Source organism: Neofelis nebulosa, chromosome 5, assembly GCF_028018385.1.
Source record: "Neofelis nebulosa isolate mNeoNeb1 chromosome 5, mNeoNeb1.pri, whole genome shotgun sequence".
Classification (NCBI taxonomy): Eukaryota; Metazoa; Chordata; class Mammalia; order Carnivora; family Felidae; genus Neofelis; species Neofelis nebulosa.
The window spans coordinates 92,806,320-92,824,862 of NC_080786.1; the positions used below are offsets into that span (position 1 = coordinate 92,806,320).

General features: G+C 38.3%; 1 protein-coding gene across 6 annotated transcripts in view; it reads right to left on the reverse strand.

The window, feature by feature from the left end:
• Nucleotides 1-2,999: 2,999 nt before the first annotated feature.
• The window catches only part of GTF2E1 (general transcription factor IIE subunit 1), a 36,818-nt gene continuing 21,274 nt past the window's right edge, over nt 3,000-18,543 (reverse strand). For all 6 annotated transcript variants that reach the window (XM_058731261.1, XM_058731262.1, XM_058731256.1 and 3 more), the window contains exons 3-5: nt 15,993-16,194; nt 9,723-9,961; nt 3,000-4,717 (exon numbers count right to left, since the gene is read on the reverse strand). In XM_058731261.1, coding sequence (XP_058587244.1) covers nt 4,290-4,717; nt 9,723-9,961; nt 15,993-16,194 — 869 coding nt within the window. In that variant the 3' untranslated portion in view covers nt 3,000-4,289. The remainder of the gene's footprint in view (nt 4,718-9,722; nt 9,962-15,992; nt 16,195-18,543) is intronic.

The following is an 18,543-nucleotide window of genomic DNA, read 5'->3' on the forward strand; positions in this document are numbered from 1 at the left end:
GAGTGTCCGACTTCAGATCGGGTCATGACCTCGTGGTCCCTGAGTTCAAACCCCACGTCGGGCTCAGTGCTGACAGCTCAGAGTCTGGACCCTGCTTCAGATTCTGTGTCTCCCTCTCTCTCTGCCCTTCCCCTGCTCATGTTCTGTCTCTTGAAAGAAAGAAAGAGAAAGAAAGAAAGAAAGAAAGAAAGAAAGAAAGAAAGAAAGAAAGAAAGAAAGAAAGAGGCTTCAACTTCAAGGGCAGACAGAATTAAAGCAGTTTTCTACCAGATATAAGGTAATGGATCATCTGAAGGCCAAGATTGTTATTCATCATGTTATTCATTTGACTTTTGGCAAAGTATAATGAATAATATTTTTTAGTGTAGTGGAAAAAGAAAAATGTTCCTTTTAGAGCCAATTAACCTCTTATGCTGACACTTAGCAATGGGAAGATGGCCCATTGGTTAGGGAACCATCTTGGATAGGCCACTTTGGATATAAGGGCTTTCAAGGCACTACTTGAAATAGGAATAAAACAAGTAAGTTATTTTCTCTAATACATTTATAACTTTCCAAGACCTTTGGAAAAAAAGGTGTGATGAAGAGAGGGAAACAAGAAGCTGAAATTTCAGCAAGATTTGAAGGCAGGACTTGGGATGAAACAGGTAAGGATGGCAAAAACTCTTTAAGAACAAGGATATATATGATCTACTCTTATATTTGACACTGCAGTGCTGAGATAAAACGCCCTCTCATTGCCCAGCTCCTTCCCACTACTGTAAAAACTTCAGTGAGTATCTGCTACATGGACTTGTGTTGCTGGCACTGTGGGAGTTGGTATAGGTGGTGTGGAGGAGATGTGGAGAAGCCAGGAAAGCAGGGAGGCAGAGCAGGAGAATATAAACCACACTAGCCCCCTCCACAACTCTCCCCACTAGAAAAAGAGAAACGGTATTGTAAGAAGTACCCCATAATATTACAATAAAAGTGTTCTTTACTTAAATCTTAATGGACAGTGAAAGGTTGGGACACCTGTGCAGCTGATACTAGAGTTATAATAACTCACTCAGAGACGATGAGTTCCTGGCCAATCCTTATTACAGGCTGTTGAGTGTAACAATTCCAGCCATCCTTAGGTCAACAGACACTGACTACATCTATCAACCAACTTTGCTGGTGAGCCTGCCCTTACTACAGCTTCAGAGGCTGATAATTGGCAGGGTTCCCATGTTTGGTCATGCTGTCACTGACTGGCTTTTCTCACCAGATTATTGCGCAATTCAACACACATAAATCTGTCCAATGAAATCATATCAAACTCTATCAAATCCCTGTGTATATTATAGAAATAGGGGGTAATGTCCAAAATGTTACACATTAAATTATATTTTCCCATTAATTTTGGGCATAAAATCAGAGATATTTCTCTAAGGAAATGATAAACCCAGGATTTTAAAAAAGTAAGTCAGGGGGGCGCCTGGGTGGCGCAGTCGGTTAAGCGTCCGACTTCAGCCAGGTCACGACCTCGCGGTCCGTGAGTTCGAGCCCCGCATCAGGCTCTGGGCTGATGGCTCGGAGCCTGGAGCCTGTTTCTGATTCTGTGTCTCCCTCTCTCTCTGCCCCTCCCCCCTTCATGCTCTCTCTCTGTCCCAAAAATAAAAAATAAAAAAAACGTTGGGAAAAAAAAAAAAAAAGTAAGTCACACCTAAAAATCCTAGTCTAACATAAAGTTTGCTTTTGCCACTCTATTTCTTTAATTCTACTGCATATTTTCTACAAGAGCTTCTTTAAATGTCCACTTGATTCTTTTTACAAAATGGGAATATCTTTTCCACTATAACCCATTAAGACCACAGTAACTGTCATCGCTTATTATATGTATCTTTGAATACAAATATCTACCTCAAAAGTTTGTTATAAAGGATTAAATGAGTTAACAGATGTAAAGCACATAGTAAGTATTATATGTTAGATACTTTCTTCTTTACACATACACATGTAGAAAACCAGAATCCTTCTATACTTAACACATAATGAATATCTTTGCCTATCAATACATTCTCTTTAATGGCTACAGAACTTCATGAAAAAATGATTTAATTCCTGATCGATGCATATTTAATATATTTATGTATCTATATTTTATTTCAAACACTGCTGCACTAGATACTTATTCATACTTGTGTCTTCACTTGTGACATTCTTCTGTAACACAAATTACACACACACACACACACACACACACACACACACACACACAAAGAACTAGGCCTTGAGTTATGCTTAAAGATACAACATAGATACAGCAGAGGAGGAAATAAAGTCTGAAGACTGAGAAAGAATAGCCAATGAACTAAGGAGATCCAAGACAGCATAATGGCTAGGATGTGAAAATGTTTCAAGGAGAAAAGATGGATTACTGAGAAATAAAGGGCTGTTACACTGGACAAAGCCATTTCAGTGTGGTATAGGGAAAAACACAGACTGTAAGAAGGAGAGGAAAGAAATATGCAACTAGTCTATGATTCTTTAAGAGGCTGGTAGATAACAGGAAAGAAAAACTAGAACAGTAGCTCTCAAAAGTAGAACATGCAAGTTAGATTCAAGAAAAAATAGCAAGAAACAATCATTCATTGAAATAAAGAGCTGACAGTTCACTTACAACTATGTTTTAAAACATCTGATTAGGGGCACCTGGCTGGCTCAGTCGGAAGAGTGTGTGGGTCTTGATCTTGGGGCCTGCGAGTTCAAGCCCTATGGTGGGTATAGAAATTACTTAAATAAAAATAAGTAAGTAAATAAATAACCTGATTAATATTTTACTTAAATGAACTTATTCCTAGAACTATGAAAGTTTAAAAACAATGTTTAAAAGGGTAAGAATAGGACCATATATACAAGATACATACATAAAAGTCATTCGTAAGGCAGCTTATTGCCAGAAAAAACTTAGACCACATACAACTGTATCTGTTATTTGAAAGAGAACTATTAAGAGAAAAAAGTCTGAAACACTGTTTTAATGGGAAGAGTATTCATTTTAATTATGCTCCAAGATGTTACAGAGCTAGAAATTAACAAATTTTGGTCGGTATAAAATAGATTTATTGTCAATATTCAATCATTAATACAACCCAAGTAAATGAAACATCACTTCATACAAGGCTCAGATACTCTAAAATCTATCTTCACACGTGTACTATAATATGATAAATACTTAAAAATTATAATGCAAGGAAAAATATTACAAAAAAAATACAATTGCTATAGACCCTTGCATGAATATTCTTTATTTTTAAAGTTCTGCCTTAGGGAATAATACCATGCTATACATCAGAACCAGAAGTAAGCTACATTCCTTGCGGTTACAATGTTCAACGATGCACTAGATGCATTCTAAAACACCATATCGGACAAGAATCAAAAGAGAGACAAAGAAGGCCTTCAATGATGTTGAGAAAGGAAAAAAAAGAGAGGAGTAATAATTTTTATATGCTGATTTCTGCTGGAATGGCCTCATTCAACAATTTATACCACTGTAGAAGATAGGAAAAAGAAGGGAACCAGTCTCAGCTTTCCATAAAGGATGTCCAAATCAGCACAAATTCAGGCAATTCTAAAAGGCACTGTTCCCAATGCTCTCCACTCTTCAACCCTGTACAGGAACTCGTCCTACATCCATGTTTTTTTTCCTAATTTCACAAGGGCTTACCAAGTATACATTCTGTTTTCTATCATCCAACAGCCAAACCAAAAGGCATGAAGCAAAACAACACACTATCAGTCAAGTCAGCTCGAAAGACACAAATTTTCATCGGAGTCTTATATATTGACTCCAATCCTCAACTGTGTGGCAATAAGAAGTTTTAAGATTTTTTTTTCTGTCACTCATCATTGATTCGCCTGTTGCCAAACTTCTTGGCAGCAATACCAGGAACTGTCGGGAATCCTTGGTGAGAACAAAACGGAGGTGATCAGTGAATTCGTATAACCTGTCATAGTGGGCTTCTACAGGCAGACAGGAAGACTGCCTGCATTCATTTCAGAAGGGGAGAAAAATGGGGCAAAGATTAGGTAAATTTGAAATACAGCAAGGTATTAATACTGTAGTAATAACAGGGAAAGAAATGCTTATAGCCAACCTACCTTTGGGGAAGCTTCTGGCATAAAAATCAAACTTTCTCTCCCATTATTCTTGAGCTCTTTACTTCAAGAAAGGCAGAACACCACTTAAACACTTTTCTTCAAAGGTAGGGAATTTCTTTTTGAAATTAGCATTGGAGAAAGGAAGAAAAGATAGGGAAAGCTCACTCAAAGAGGTCCTCAAACATGCGCTGTCCCATTGCTATGTATGCTTCCTTCTCCTCTGGTGTCATCTGGGCCACTAGCTCTGGCCGCTGGCTCACTTCACTGTAGGAGAATGGTCGGCCAGCCACCATAACAACGGGGTCATCTGCTACTTCCTCAAACTCATCGTCCTCCTCGTCGTCCTCGTCCCGATGATGCACTGCCACAGCTGCTGGTCGAGGTGGGGAGTCATCGTCTGACTCACTGGTCTCACTCTCCGAGTCACTGCCATTGGCAGCAGTGACAGGAGCAGCCGCCCCCACTGAGCCTGCTGTGGCAGAAGGGGTCTTCTTCTCATGAATGAGCAGTGCTCGCATGACCTCCTCGTTATCATCTGGCCCTGCACGGCCCTCCTCACGCTCCTGAAACGCATCTATATCTATGCCACCTGGAAGGAAAAACCCAGAAAATCAATATCCTTAAATATACAAGGCATTCCTTTATAACGAATAAAATATGTAATATTTTAATATTTAAATACATTATTATAAAGTAACACAGACTTCACTGGTTCCAGTTTTTGAACAACTGTCCATAAGAGATTCAAAATGTTTCTCACAAACTGGAATTTAAGTAGCATGGTTTAAGTGCATGGGTTCTAAGAGTAACACAGTCTGGATTCGAATCCTCATTCTTTTACATGCAAGCTACACTGCTTTGGGCAAGTTTTTAGTCTCTGAACTTTGGTACCTTTTCCTGTAAAATGGAGTGATAAAAACATCTATCTTACAGGGCTTTGGATAAGAACAAATGTAATTATGTCTATGAAGGAACAAGCACAGTAGCTGGCAAAATAGGAAATCACAAACGTGGCTTCTCATCTTGCTTAGAAAGTAAAAGCCAAAAGCTTTACAATGGTGTTTAAAGTCCTACGTTATCTGGAACCCCTCCTGCTCACTTACTTACCTTTTCTCTTTCCCTTTGCTCATTCTACTCCTGCCATAGTAGCCCCCATGCTATTCCCTGCACATACCATACTCACTCCTACCTTAGGGCCTTTGTACTGCCTGTTTCCTCTACCTGGGATATTTTTCCTCTATGTATCTACATAGCTGAATCTTTCATATCTTTTATGTTTTCATTCAAATGTTGCCTTCTGTTAATTCACCCCATCCTATACTCCCAATGCTTTCTTCTTTTCCCCATAGCACTCATTTTCCAACATAATAATTTATGTCTATTGTCTTTGTCACCTCCTTTCCCAGGATGTAGGTTCTCCACAAGCAGATATTTACTTTTTTTATTCAATGATATATTCCATGCACCCAGAATAGGGCCTATCACTTCTTAGGCACTGAATTAATATTTGATGAATTGGTGAATAAATGCAGCTTTATTTTTCTGAAACAAACTAAGGGTACTTTGAACTCTTTATAAAAAGGAATCTAGTCTTAGGAACAAAGCTTCTCTCACCACATACCTATCACTTTGTGTACACATCATGAAAAATTACACATAAAAAAATTAAAGAAAAACACTTGTATTCTGTATTCTGAATACCAAATATACTACCATTTAAAAAATATAAAAGAATTAGGGACACCTAGGTGGCTCAGTTGGTTGGGTGTCCAACTCTTGATTTTGGCTAAGGTTGTGATCTCATGGTTCATGGAATTGAGCCCCACATTGCAGAGCCCACTTGGGAATTTATCTCTCTCTCTGCCCTTTCCCCTGTTTGTGGGTGCACTCTCTCAAAATAAATAAATAAACATTAAAAAAATTGGGGCGCCTGGGTGGCTCAATTGGTTAAGCGTCCGATTTCAGCTCTGGTCGTGATCTCACGGTTCACGGGTTCGAGGCCCACATCGGGCTCTGTGCTAACAGCTCAGAGACTAGAGCCTGCTTCAGATTCTGTGTCTCCCTCTCTCTGCCTTTCCCCTGCTCACGCTCTGTCTCTCTCTCTCAAAAATAAAATAAACATTAAAAAAGTTTTTTTTAAATAATAAAACATAAAAGGATTAAAAATATTCTTTGGAACCTAACTCTCTGATTCAAATCTTGACTCTAACAGTTATTAGCTGTATGATTTTGGCCAAGTTACTTCATCTCTCTCTGCTTCAATTTTCTCAAGTATAGAGAGGGAAAAAATAATAGTATATCGTCACTGGATAATTGTGGGGATTAAGTGAATATCTTAATATCTGTGAAGCGCTTAGAATAAACTTGGCACTTGGATTAGTGTTATCTATCATCATCATCAACAACAAAAAGCCCAGAAATGGGGCACCTGGGTGGCTCAGTCAGTTAAGTGTCTGACTTGGCCTCAGGTCATGATCTCATATTCATGAGTTTGAGCCCCTCATTGGGCTCCACACTGACAATGTGGAGCCTGCTTGGGATTCTCTGTCTCCCTTTCTGCCCCTCCCCCAACTGTGTATACATGTATGCTCTCTCTGTCAAAACAAATAAATAAACTTAAAAAAAAAAAAAAAACCCAGAAATGACCAACTCCGGCCATGAATGAAGTGAAAGCATCTTCTCATTAACACACTAGGATGGATTAGTGTAACCCTGGACAATTTAGAAAGTGTAGAACTCCTGAGAGAAGAGAATAGGCAACTAAGAGACAGAAAGGGAAACAGGAACTGAGAAGTTAAAAGTTCAAGTTAGAGAAAGTTCAAGAAAAGTTCAAGAAGTTCCAAGTTAGAGAAAATAGGCTTCTAGTATCATGGATGTAAAAATGAGAATTAAAGTCAAACTTCACTACTTTAAAACACTGCCGAAGGCTGAGGCTCCCCTCCGCCCGCAGAGTCCTTACTGCCAATGCAGTATTTCGATAGGAAAAAAAAGACAAGGAATTGTCTCTAAAGCAATCATTGCTTTGATAAGAATTTTCCAATAAGCTTAATATTATTACCAACATACGATTTTGATTAATGTTTAAAGTAAATATAAAATTAGGGGCAAAGCAATTTAGTTTCATAAACTAAATAGTCACATCTAAAAGATTTATGACAAGGGTCTTGAGAGGTTTGGGGGAAAAAAGGAACCATTCTGTTACAGATGAAGACAGAAAGAAAATAAGGATAAATGAGCAAATTTCTGGATGGTAAAGTAGAAACACTAGTTCCAAGCACAGTCTTATTTAATAGAGTTATAAATTACAAAGAAGATGTATATAACAGGAAATTGTCAAGTTCACTGATGATGCTAAGCAATTCTGGATGCTTAAAGGCCAAACTAGTGGCAAAAAAAACATACATAAGAGGAGCTGAAAGTTGTATAAATGGCAGAAAACTGGCGGATTTCTTTTTATACCGGCAAGTGTAAAAAATCTGCCCACAAAAAAATAATCTAAAAGATATTGAAAGACCTGGTCCAAGCTATCTGATACAGGGCAAGGGAGGGTCTTTAAAAATCCCTGCACATGTTTCTGAAGTTGTTGGTCTTAATATGCTTCTAGACACAGAGCAACAAGCATCAGGTAAAAATCAGGATACTGGAAGTAAAACTCAAATCATTAATGATGAATCTATGCATGGACAACATATTTTGTTCTGGTCGCTGGATATTAAGTATATTATGGTTGGAAAAGGTCCAGAAAAAGACAATTAAAATAAAACAAAAAAATGTAGATGAAGGTGGAATGGGGGAAGAGGACTATTTATAAGGAAAGCAGCTTTCAGTATACTAATGAGCACCTGATAGAATCTATAAAATTCTGAAATATATTAAAATGACTTGAAGTCCGAGGAAAATTAAGTGTTGGACAAGGGGCACCTGGATGGCTCAGTCAGTTAAGTATCCGACTTCAGCTCTGGTCATGAGCTCACAGTTCATGAGTTTAAGTCCCCCATAGGGCTCTGTGCTGACAGCTAAGAGTCTGAAGCCTGCTTCAGATTCTGTGTCTCCCTCTCTCTCTCTCTGCCCATCCCCTGCTCACACTTGGTCTCCCTCTCTCTCTCTCTCTCTGTCTCTAAGATAAAATAAACACTTTAAAAAAGTGTTGGACAAAGAAGACTCACTTCACACTCACTAGACAGAGCCTATTCTGTCATAAAACTTAAAGAAGACAAATTTAGACATCTTAGTATCCATTTTATATAGGAAGAAATATTGACAAGTCTAAATTGGGTAAACTATGACTTTTTAAAGGCCTTTATAATTCAAATTCTATCATTCTAGGAACTGAACACATCGAATGTTAAGCTTATGAGACTTATTTTATTCAATTTTGTTTCTAAGTTCAAAGAAAAGGTTTGGTAGCTTTAAGAACAGGCAGGAGGCCAAGTTGGAGAAAACGAGACTCCTCAGTAGTTCACAGCCTCACTCCTATATAATCTAAAACAATTTGAATCAAAATAACTGAACACCAGAGCTAAGCTAATCAGCAGGAAGGAGCTAGAGAGTGCCCTATGGTTCCCAAGGAAAACTTTTTTTCCAACTAGAATTCAAACACCAAAGAGAATCACAGTAGAGGTATTAGCTGATTTTACCATCACCACCCAACTCCACACTACTTTTTTAATTATTTGCATACACAGTATGCTATAATTAGTAAAGAAATGCAAATCATAAAGGGAAAAGAGGTTAGAGAAATACCAAAACACAAGAGGTTTTCAGTTACTGATAATTCTTTACCATTACAGAACAATACTCAGATGATATGTTAGAAATGATGCATAACCTGGGAATAGAATCACATAGATTCTAATGCTGATGAAACATAACCAGAGGTACAGACTCCTTTTCATCTCTGCTTCCCAGTTTCTGAGTAATCTTTGTCCAGTCTGAGTCTTGTATTTTCTATATACTCCCAAACATCACCACCCAAAGTCTTTGAATCCTTAAAGTTTTAAAAAGTAAAATGCTGTAGTTTTCAAACTGCTGGTTATTATGTAATTTTCAACCCTTTATGGATCACTGAGATTTCTAAAATCTAATATGGAGCTCTGTCAATCTTCTCGGATGGTAAGAATCCATAATCCTTTACTCAGGTAGCTTCTTTTTTTATATTTCAGGTAGCACAAACTCCTTAATGTTCATGAGGAGACAACATATAAGAGTCTGGACTAGTGTATAGTTTTGGCTCCCAATTCAGAGAAATAAAAATGCAGAAGTTAGGGCAACAAAAGAATAAAGAAGAGGTGAATTTGTCCACTTTGAACATAATAGCACTTTTCCACAAAATTAAGACAATGAAATGGTAATTTCTTAAATCTGAAAATGGAGATTTAAAAAGGGTCTACTTATCATTTCAACTAAGTTGAAGGGTAATACAAATATATATTTGTTGGTTTTAATGCTTATTGCTGAATTTCTTACTTCCTGCTATAATGCACGTTTTATAAAACAAACATAACGAATTACCAATAAAACTAAGAACTGCCCACTAAGTCAAGTTCATTTTCTACTGAACCCAAGATATTCATTTTACTGACTTCTACTCTTACCTTCCTTCATCTCTTCAGAATTATATGCTCCTTGGACAGTGCTCTCTCTCAACCAAATGGGTCTCTCTTTGGCAGATTTCCCCTCTAGTGAGGCTCGATGATCTTCTTGGTCGTCCATGTTAATGACAACATTCTGAGTGTATAAGTCCTCATAGGAGGGACCTTTGGTGGCCCATGCTTCCCGGTGGTGCCCACCTGCCAGGCCAGCAGCTCCAGCAGTGCTTGCTGCACGGTCCTTGCTATAAAAAAGATTAGAAGAGGGCAGAAAGAAGAAAAAGTAAAGTTTTGGTGTTGGAAAACAAGTGCAGTTGTGGGGGGAGGTGGGGTGGTTACTGAAGAATTACAAATAAATGCTATCTAGCAATCATGCACACATGCTTAAACAATTCTGAGAAAACTCTTATAACTCAGTGTATCATATTTGTATTTAACTTCCTCAAACACTAGATCATCTGATATATATACAAATTAATAAGGTTTCATAATTTAAGATATCTCAGTAAATCTACTTAAGGAGAAGAGACAATAATAAAGGTGACATAATCCACTTAAAGACACTAGTCTGGCAAAAATCCCTGTTATACCTTTCGTGAGTACTTTGTTTAAAAACAAAAAAAAAACCGAAACAAACAAAACATGTTACATTTTTAAAACACTCTCTCACCTGGACCAAGAATGATTCAAAGTGGTTCTGTGTGTTTTTCCTCTTTGTGTGCCGAGAAGCTAGCAAAGTATTCTACAAAACCAGCCTCAACTTAGAATTAATGTTCCCCTCTTGCTATTCACCAAATAAGGCATATCATTATGCACAATTAACCTCTTTTCTACTGAGTTGTATCTTTCCATTTCTGTACCTATGCTGACTCTCGTATCCATCCCCAACCATTATTTCTACCCTGCAGTAACCATGATCTATTTCTCAGTCTATTTTGTTTTGCTCTTTACCCCTGCCACCCATGATCTTCTTAGCCTGTTCCAGGCCTGATCATTCCTTATCTTTCTCTAGTCACTTATGTTACCTCCTATTAGTTAAGTTTTCAGTCTTTCTGCTATTCCCTGTTTTATCTGCTTGTTTCACTTTCAGTCCATTCCACATTCTTTTGAATGTACTTGATTGTGTGTCTAGGCTTATGCCTGGTCTTTCTCTGCCTGCTACTGATACTTTTTCTGCATCAGCTTCTATGCATAGATCTCCCTCCATCTCTGTTTAGAAAGCTATGTTTTATCCCTATGAACTATCTTCATGTTTCATGAACTACCTGCTTATTTAGTGCCTGCTCTGTATCTTTTCTGACACCTTTTGCTGTATTCCCTCAGGTATCTATTGACTGATTCTTGTAGCCCATTTTTCCTTTACTTCTCTTCCATTTTCCTCTGAATCTCTTCCATGGATCCTAGACTGTGTGGAGCCCTGTCTCATCTCAGCCTAATGAACACTTCTTCACTGGCTTTATGTCCTGTATTTTTCTCTCTCTCAGAAATCATTCACTATTTTCCCTTCTCTTTGGTCCTACATCATTTCTGCTTACTACATTGCTCCTCTTCCTGGGCCCGCTAACATCTACTTGAGTTTTTTGTTTGTTTTGTTTTGTTTTGTTTTGTTTTGTTTTGACTACATGCTTATGCGAGATTTCTGTGATGTAGATCTCCATCCATGTATCTGCTTGGCCCATTACATCTCAACCTAGGAACACTGTGTCTAATCACCCTCTGGAGGTAATCATGGGCTTATTCTATCCCTCCTGTTCTCCCTCTGGATATTTACAAGCTCACTGCCACTTTTGCTATCAAAAAAATGTGCTCTTTCCAGTTGTCCAAACCATGCTGATCCGTGCCTCTGGCTGTGCCATTCTGTCTCACAGACTTTGTCCCAGTTATCTGCTCTCCCACTCTGACTCTGGGCCTACTAGGCATCTCTCTGTACCCAATCCGTCTATTTGCACCTTATAGTTTAAAAGTCTTGTTACGGTTGCAATTAACTGGTTTCTTCCTACCTTTTCTTTCTTACTGCATTCATCTAATGTTACTTTTTGCACTCTACTATGTATGTCTCAATTTAATCCATATCTGTTCCTAGTCACTCTCATAGCTATCTCCTTCCTAGTTCCATGTTGTCTTCTAAAAGGCTATGTCACTGCCTTTGCTATAATCTGACTCTGCTTGCTCTGGTATATAAGTTGCTTTTTGAATTTTGGTCTCCCTTGTGCATATACTTTCCTTTCTCATCTCTTCTCTCTTCTCTGAATACAATGATCTTCATTTATATGTTTCTGTGCTCCCTCTATATTCTGACCCTCTCCTTTCTCACTTAGTTTCCTGGACTCCTTTTAATGTCTCTTCTGTCCTTAGCCAAAATCCTTATTTTGCTGTACTTTGCCGGTCTGTCCCAAACGTGCCTCCCTGAGGTAGCCTTATGCCTTTTCTGTCTCCACCCACTCAATTTTTCTCTAGCTCTGGTCTGGCCAACTATATCCCTGCCCTTATCTGTCTCCTTCATCCAGACTCTTAGATGATTTACTCTTTCTGAAGCTATTGTTTCTCGCTATAAAATCTAGAATACATAGTATTCATCTATGCTCTATCTTTAGCATTAAGTCTGAAACCTATCTTCTGAAGGTCAACAAGTATTCAGTACTTGAGTAGAGAAGAACAAGAAGAGTGAAGGAAAAGAAGAGGACATTTAAAACAAATATTAGCAGGAGATTACTTTTAAAAAGTCTTCGTTTTCAGTACTTCATTGTAGAAACTAAATATTGGTTTTACTCCAGTTTGAAGCAGGAAGTATTTGACCACAAGTTAAACCAATTTTTAAATTTGGAAAAAAAATTTTTTAAGGTATTTTTAACCAGGGAGAATTGACACTACAGATTTTTATCTCTACCTTCACTACAGTTACAGACAAATCTAAATTATCAGCAAATGTGACACTAAAGAAAACCCAGATGAGACAGGTAGGTTCACCTCTTCTGCATATTTAAATTTCGTCTATGGAAAAAATGTACACATTCTACTTAAAGATGACAAAAGTGACAATTCAGTTTTGAATCTTTTTACATTATCTAAGAAATTTTAGAACTTTCAAGACATATAACTCACTCGGGTGAGGGAGGACTATTATTTCAAACTAAAATTTTAAAGATCTTCAAGGTGACTGTTAGGTAACAGATGACAAAAAAAGAGATTACTGAAAAGAATTCCACTTAAGAAAGACAGAAAGACTTTAAATATCACCAATGGGTTGACTTGCTAAAGGGCTATAACCGTCCATCAGCTCTTAGGTTAAGTCTACCCACAGCCCTTCACAGGGGCCTTCGGTTTTCTAACATGGGGATAAGCTAGAATTTAGTTGGTTACAGATCAGTAACCAAACTAAATTAAGTCTTTTTTTTTTTTTTGATCAATGAATTACTATCATCTCTGAGTGCTCATGCCACTCTACTGATGTTTCTTTTCTTATGCCTAAGCAAGGCAAAACAGCTATTACAGAACCGTTATCCTCCAAAACAGATCCTACAGTACAGAAATGCTAAATCCATACCCCTTTCAAGATGTCATATCCAGGCAGTGGAGTTTGTCAAATGCATGGTGAGGCCATCTCCACCAGGGTAACACCTTTTAACCTAGTTCCAATGGTCCTTCTCCTGACCACATGGAAACAACTGGACTTAGTTCTGGCTGGCAGTTCCAGATATCCCATTCTCTCTCTCTTGCCTGCCCCCATTTCTGCCTTTCTTCTCTAGTGACCAACCTGTTGGAGAGCCTTTCCTGATCATTTATTTCCTTTATTTCCTGATCCTTCTTCATCCCTGAAGTAACCATCATTCCTAAGGAGAAACCACGTGACTAGATACAGAGCTGCTGTTGGGCCTCTAGCATCACTGTACCACTAAGATTTGTCTCTGGTATGGAGTGAGGGATATCTAAATAAATGTCCTGGAATGGAGGTGAATTGCAGTAGGAGGGGAATATTAGAGGCATGATGTCAGTGGTGGTGGTGAAAGAATGCTATTGTAGTGGGAAAGCATCTTCATAAACAGGAAAATAACTGTACTCAGAGGAGGAAGCACAAGAATAATCTGCAGATAGAATTACACTGTGTAGAAAACAATTAGAGAATGTTGAGGTATATTTCAACATGAAATAAGCCACAGGCTTAGAAAATTATGCTTTTGCAAAATCAATTTGCCTCATAGGCTTCTACATCAGAGTTACAGTATTACAGAAGTCAACAGAAAAAGATATACAAAATAAATACTTGATAAGAGACCAAAGACCAGTAACAAAAATTTAAGGCTATCTGTGATGTGGATGATACTAGTTGCCTACCAATTGTGGTTTCTCTCTTTGCTTATTGGTCCTATTCAAATACAGATGGCTGTTTGCTCCAAAGGACTCAGGGGCCTTCCCCAGCCCTAGGAGGTAAACCTTAACTAGTCTAAATACCAATCATGTGATCTCACTACCTTTGTCAGATTCTGGTTTAGAAATATACATATAAATAATTCTGGCTAGTGAGATGTTAGGATAGAGTAGGATGAAGGTTGTCCTCTGGGAAAGCCTTCTTCAATCTTAAATTAGGACACCAGGAAGAAACAGTCTCTCTTTCTACATTTGGACATTTTCTTCTACATGTGATACCCATAAAGACACAGCCATCTTAGGCTAGCTCCCCTCATGGTTCCATGACAACCAATAGGCCGAGTACAGCAGAGTATAAACATAGATCCTTAAGGATATAACTAAGCTGTGAAATTAACTGAACTGTACTACCTCAGCACTTCTGGTCACACTAGACAGATTTTTCTTACTGTTCAAGCTACTTTTTGTTTTGTTTTCCATAATCACAGGTAAAGGCATCCTAACTGATCCATGATGCCAGACTAGAAAATTAGTAACAACATATAAATACTAAAGTTTCTATACAATTGGATTGTTTTTTAACTATCCAAAAGAAACTCAATTTGCTCAGGACTCCAAAACTGGCTTTTCTATAACATTAGCACCAGAGCATATAAAATACTGAGAGCACTCCTGAACAGCATACAGTTATAATTGCTACGCAAGGGTATAAACTCTTAAGCCCTTAGGTGGACACTAGAAAGAAGAAAGAAATGTGGTAGAGTAGGAAAACACCCCCTAACTCCAATTCACATTTATGATTTTCTTATAAGAATATAAACCACTTTCTGTAGTATGCCAAAACTAAGGTTGCTTCTGTAATTCAAACATTAAGGTATACTAATAAAAACAGGGAGCCACAGTAAAAAGTATTAACACATTAAAAAGAAGGTATTATCTCATATGTTACACCTACTATACTTTACTTTCAAAGAAGTTGCACTGAAAACTAAGGAAGGCAAGAAATGTATGGTTAAAATGCTTCAAAGAGGGGCGCCTGGGTGTCGCAGTCGGTTAAGCGTCCGACTTCAGCCAGGTCACGATCTCGCGGTCCGTGAGTTTGAGCCCCGCGTCAGGCTCTGGGCTGATGGCTCGGAGCCTGGAGCCTGTTTCCGATTCTGTGTCTCCCTCTCTCTGCACCTCCCCTGTTCATGCTCTGTCTCTCTCTGTCCCAAAAATAAATAAAAAACGTTGAAAAAAAAATTTTTTTAAATGCTTCAAAGAAAAAAAAAAGCTGGGGCACCTGGGTGGCTCAGTCGGTTAAGCATCCGACTTCAGCTTAGGTCATGATCTCATGGTTCATGGGTTCGAGCCCCACATTGGGCTCTGTGCTGATAGCTCAGAGCCTGAAGCCTGCTTTAGATTCTGTGTCTCCCTTTCTCTCTGCCCCTCCCCTTCTCGTGCTCTGTGTGTCTCTCTCTCTCTCAAAAATAAATAAATATTTTAAAAAGTTTAAAAAAAAAAAGAAAAAGAAAAGAAAAAACAAATGCTGTATTCTTTAAAGAACTTCATCCTTCAGAACTTGGCTAGGAAAATTCAAATATCCCCAAGAGGCACCACCAATTTAGGATTAGCTAACAACTGGCTGAGTTGCAGCAGGTCAAAGCCGAGTGAATAGTTGAAGTCAAACTTGACTATTTAAAGATTTTGCCTAAGGCCCACACTGCTCTGCATTCAGTACAAACAACTTTCATCACAGGCACAATAAGACAAATGTGGTAGAGCTGAGAATCTACGTTAACGCGTCTTACTGCGTCTTTAGTCTCCTGGGTAGATTACTTACTCACTTCTGCTCCCCAAAGTACAGGTGGTTAAAACAAGGGCAAATTTATAAGTGTTCTTCATAAGAGCACAGGGCCTACATTCACTCACCTTTGTTTTAAGGCTGGTATTTCTGTGGGTTCTGGCTCAAGTATTTCATAGGCTAAGTTCACATCCTCTGTTTCCCGAAGCAAAGCATAAATGGGCTCAATTTGTTCATTAAATCTTGCCAAAAGTGTGCGTGCATCTTTTTTGGGCATTGCTGATTCATCTTCTTCTACCTCTGTGTGGCAAAAAGTACAGCGGAAAGTTCCTACAGAGAAAACAAAAGTCTCAGGTCAGGCAAGATAAATTCTCAAGACTAGCCTTTAGCAAACAGTTTATACCTCCATCCCCCTCTAGCATGTTATTATTAAAACCTTCAAATACAGAGAAGTTGAAAGAATTTTATAGTGAACATCCCCGTGCCCACTGAGATTCTACAATCAACATTTATCATGTATCTTTCCATCTATCATTTTTAAAATCCATTTTAAAGTAATTTCACCTTTAAATGCAGCACAGCAAAGTTTTTAATCATATTTCTAACATGTTTACACTTATTTTAACTTAAAACCAAAATCCTTACAACTGACCACTGAAACCTGCACCCTTCTCCAACAGCCTTCCTTTTGCACATTACAAATTGGGGCCTGCGTTATGAGGAAAGCCAGGTAAATATCTAAAGCCAAATCTCTAGGCATCCTGTACATTGTCAGAGGCTATTTCTTCAAACTTACTAACCATCTATATCTAACAAATTTAACCTATCCCTTTCCAAATTAAAGTTCGAGAAGTCTTTATTTTTCTTATTTCTATATCCCTCACATTGAACTTGTAACTAAATTTGTAGTAATTCCTTAGAATTCCTTAGAACATCTCAGATTTTTCATTTCTGCTGTCATTTCACTAATCTAGGCCCCCACTACTCAGCTTGAAATAGCTGCCTTGATCTGGTCTTTGGCCCCCCCACCCCCACGTTCTTGGCTCTCCAACTCCAAGAACTTTTGTCCTATGCCACCACTTTTGTCCTCTCATCCCCCTGCTCTTCTTAAAGTCTATCCAGTGTCTGAATTTCTAAAGTCCACAGCATCCAATCTAAATTTCTCATCCTAATACTCAAACCCTGTATAATTTGACCCCAAAACATCAAACCCCAACCACAGTCCTTGACCTCCCAAGTAAATTCAAACACTTGAGAGACGATATCCTAGACATTAATATTTATTTTATTTGTATAGTGCTTTCTGTATATAAAATGCTTCGTGTACACTTTTTGATCTTATACTAATTCTCTAAAGTGGTATCAGAACTGAGGTTCTGAGGAGTTTTGCGACTGGTCTGAAGTCACACAGCCAATAAAAGTAGTTATAGCAGCTGTTGTATATACCTTGTACTTACTAAATTATTGCCAACACTGTAAGGCTAGTGTAATTATTGCCCATTTAAATCTAAAATTCAGAGATTCTAAGGCGTTAAGTAACTCGCTCAAGATCAGACAACTACTAATTGTGTGTAGGGGGCAGGATTCAAACCCAAACTATTATGCTGAAACTTATACTCTTACACTACATAACAGTCCACACCACTAATCCCACTTGGATCTCCAGTTTGGTTCTTATTCCCAAAGCCAGAGATATGCATCCTTCATTTCTAACCCAATTTACTTGAGGGATTAAGAGAGATCACCTATGTCCTTAGTGCCTGGTGCACAGTAAGTACACAAACATTTAGTTTTAAAAAGCTCTGTATGTGATTGATACATAACCCCCTCCAACCCCTCTTTTCCTGGTAAGGAATAAGTAAACTAGGCATCTCTGCCTCAACATAACACTAGATCCTACTGACATATTTCAAGTAGAATAAGTTTCTTTGCTGCTCCTCACACACAAACAGCCAGTATCATGTAAATTCTTTGTTCACATACCCTGTCTAAAATACTCTTCATCCATCTTCCTACTGCCAAAATGGTACCCGATCTTTTACATCTATTCCAAATAAATGAGAAAGAGAAACAAAAGCAGCTCCTCACATCTGGGACGTGGCCTAGCACTCATAGCTAGGTTGTGATATTTTTCTGTCAAACAGAATCTCACAGATCACCAACATCAGACAAGGTCTTCTGTGTCCATGATGGGAGTGAGGCAAAACCAAGCCTGTCTGAGTCTGAGTCTGTCTGAGTACAGACAAAAGCAAGGTCTCTGTACAACCATAAAAAAATCCCACTAACATGAATGAATGCTTCTTTACCAATTACACTTCTAGCTTCACCCTGTCCTCTTCTCCTAGAAAAGATTTCTTAAGACACCCAATCACAGAATTATCCCTACTCTAGAACAGCACCCAAAGCAAAGCAAACCCCCACCATTTCCCTAATTCTCCCCAAATTACCTAACAAAAACCCAAATTCTCTAAGTCTGTCCAGCTTGGTCTTACTGAGACACTCCAAGGTTCCTCATGATGTATGGGTTCCCTGCTACAGAAAGCATCAATAAACCCAACTTTGTTTACCTATGGGTGTGCACCTGATGGTCTTTGACTAATGGACACCAGAATAAAGACTCTAGCTTAAGTAACTAGACAAGGATACTATTTACCAATTAAAGAAAGAGAGAAAGAACAG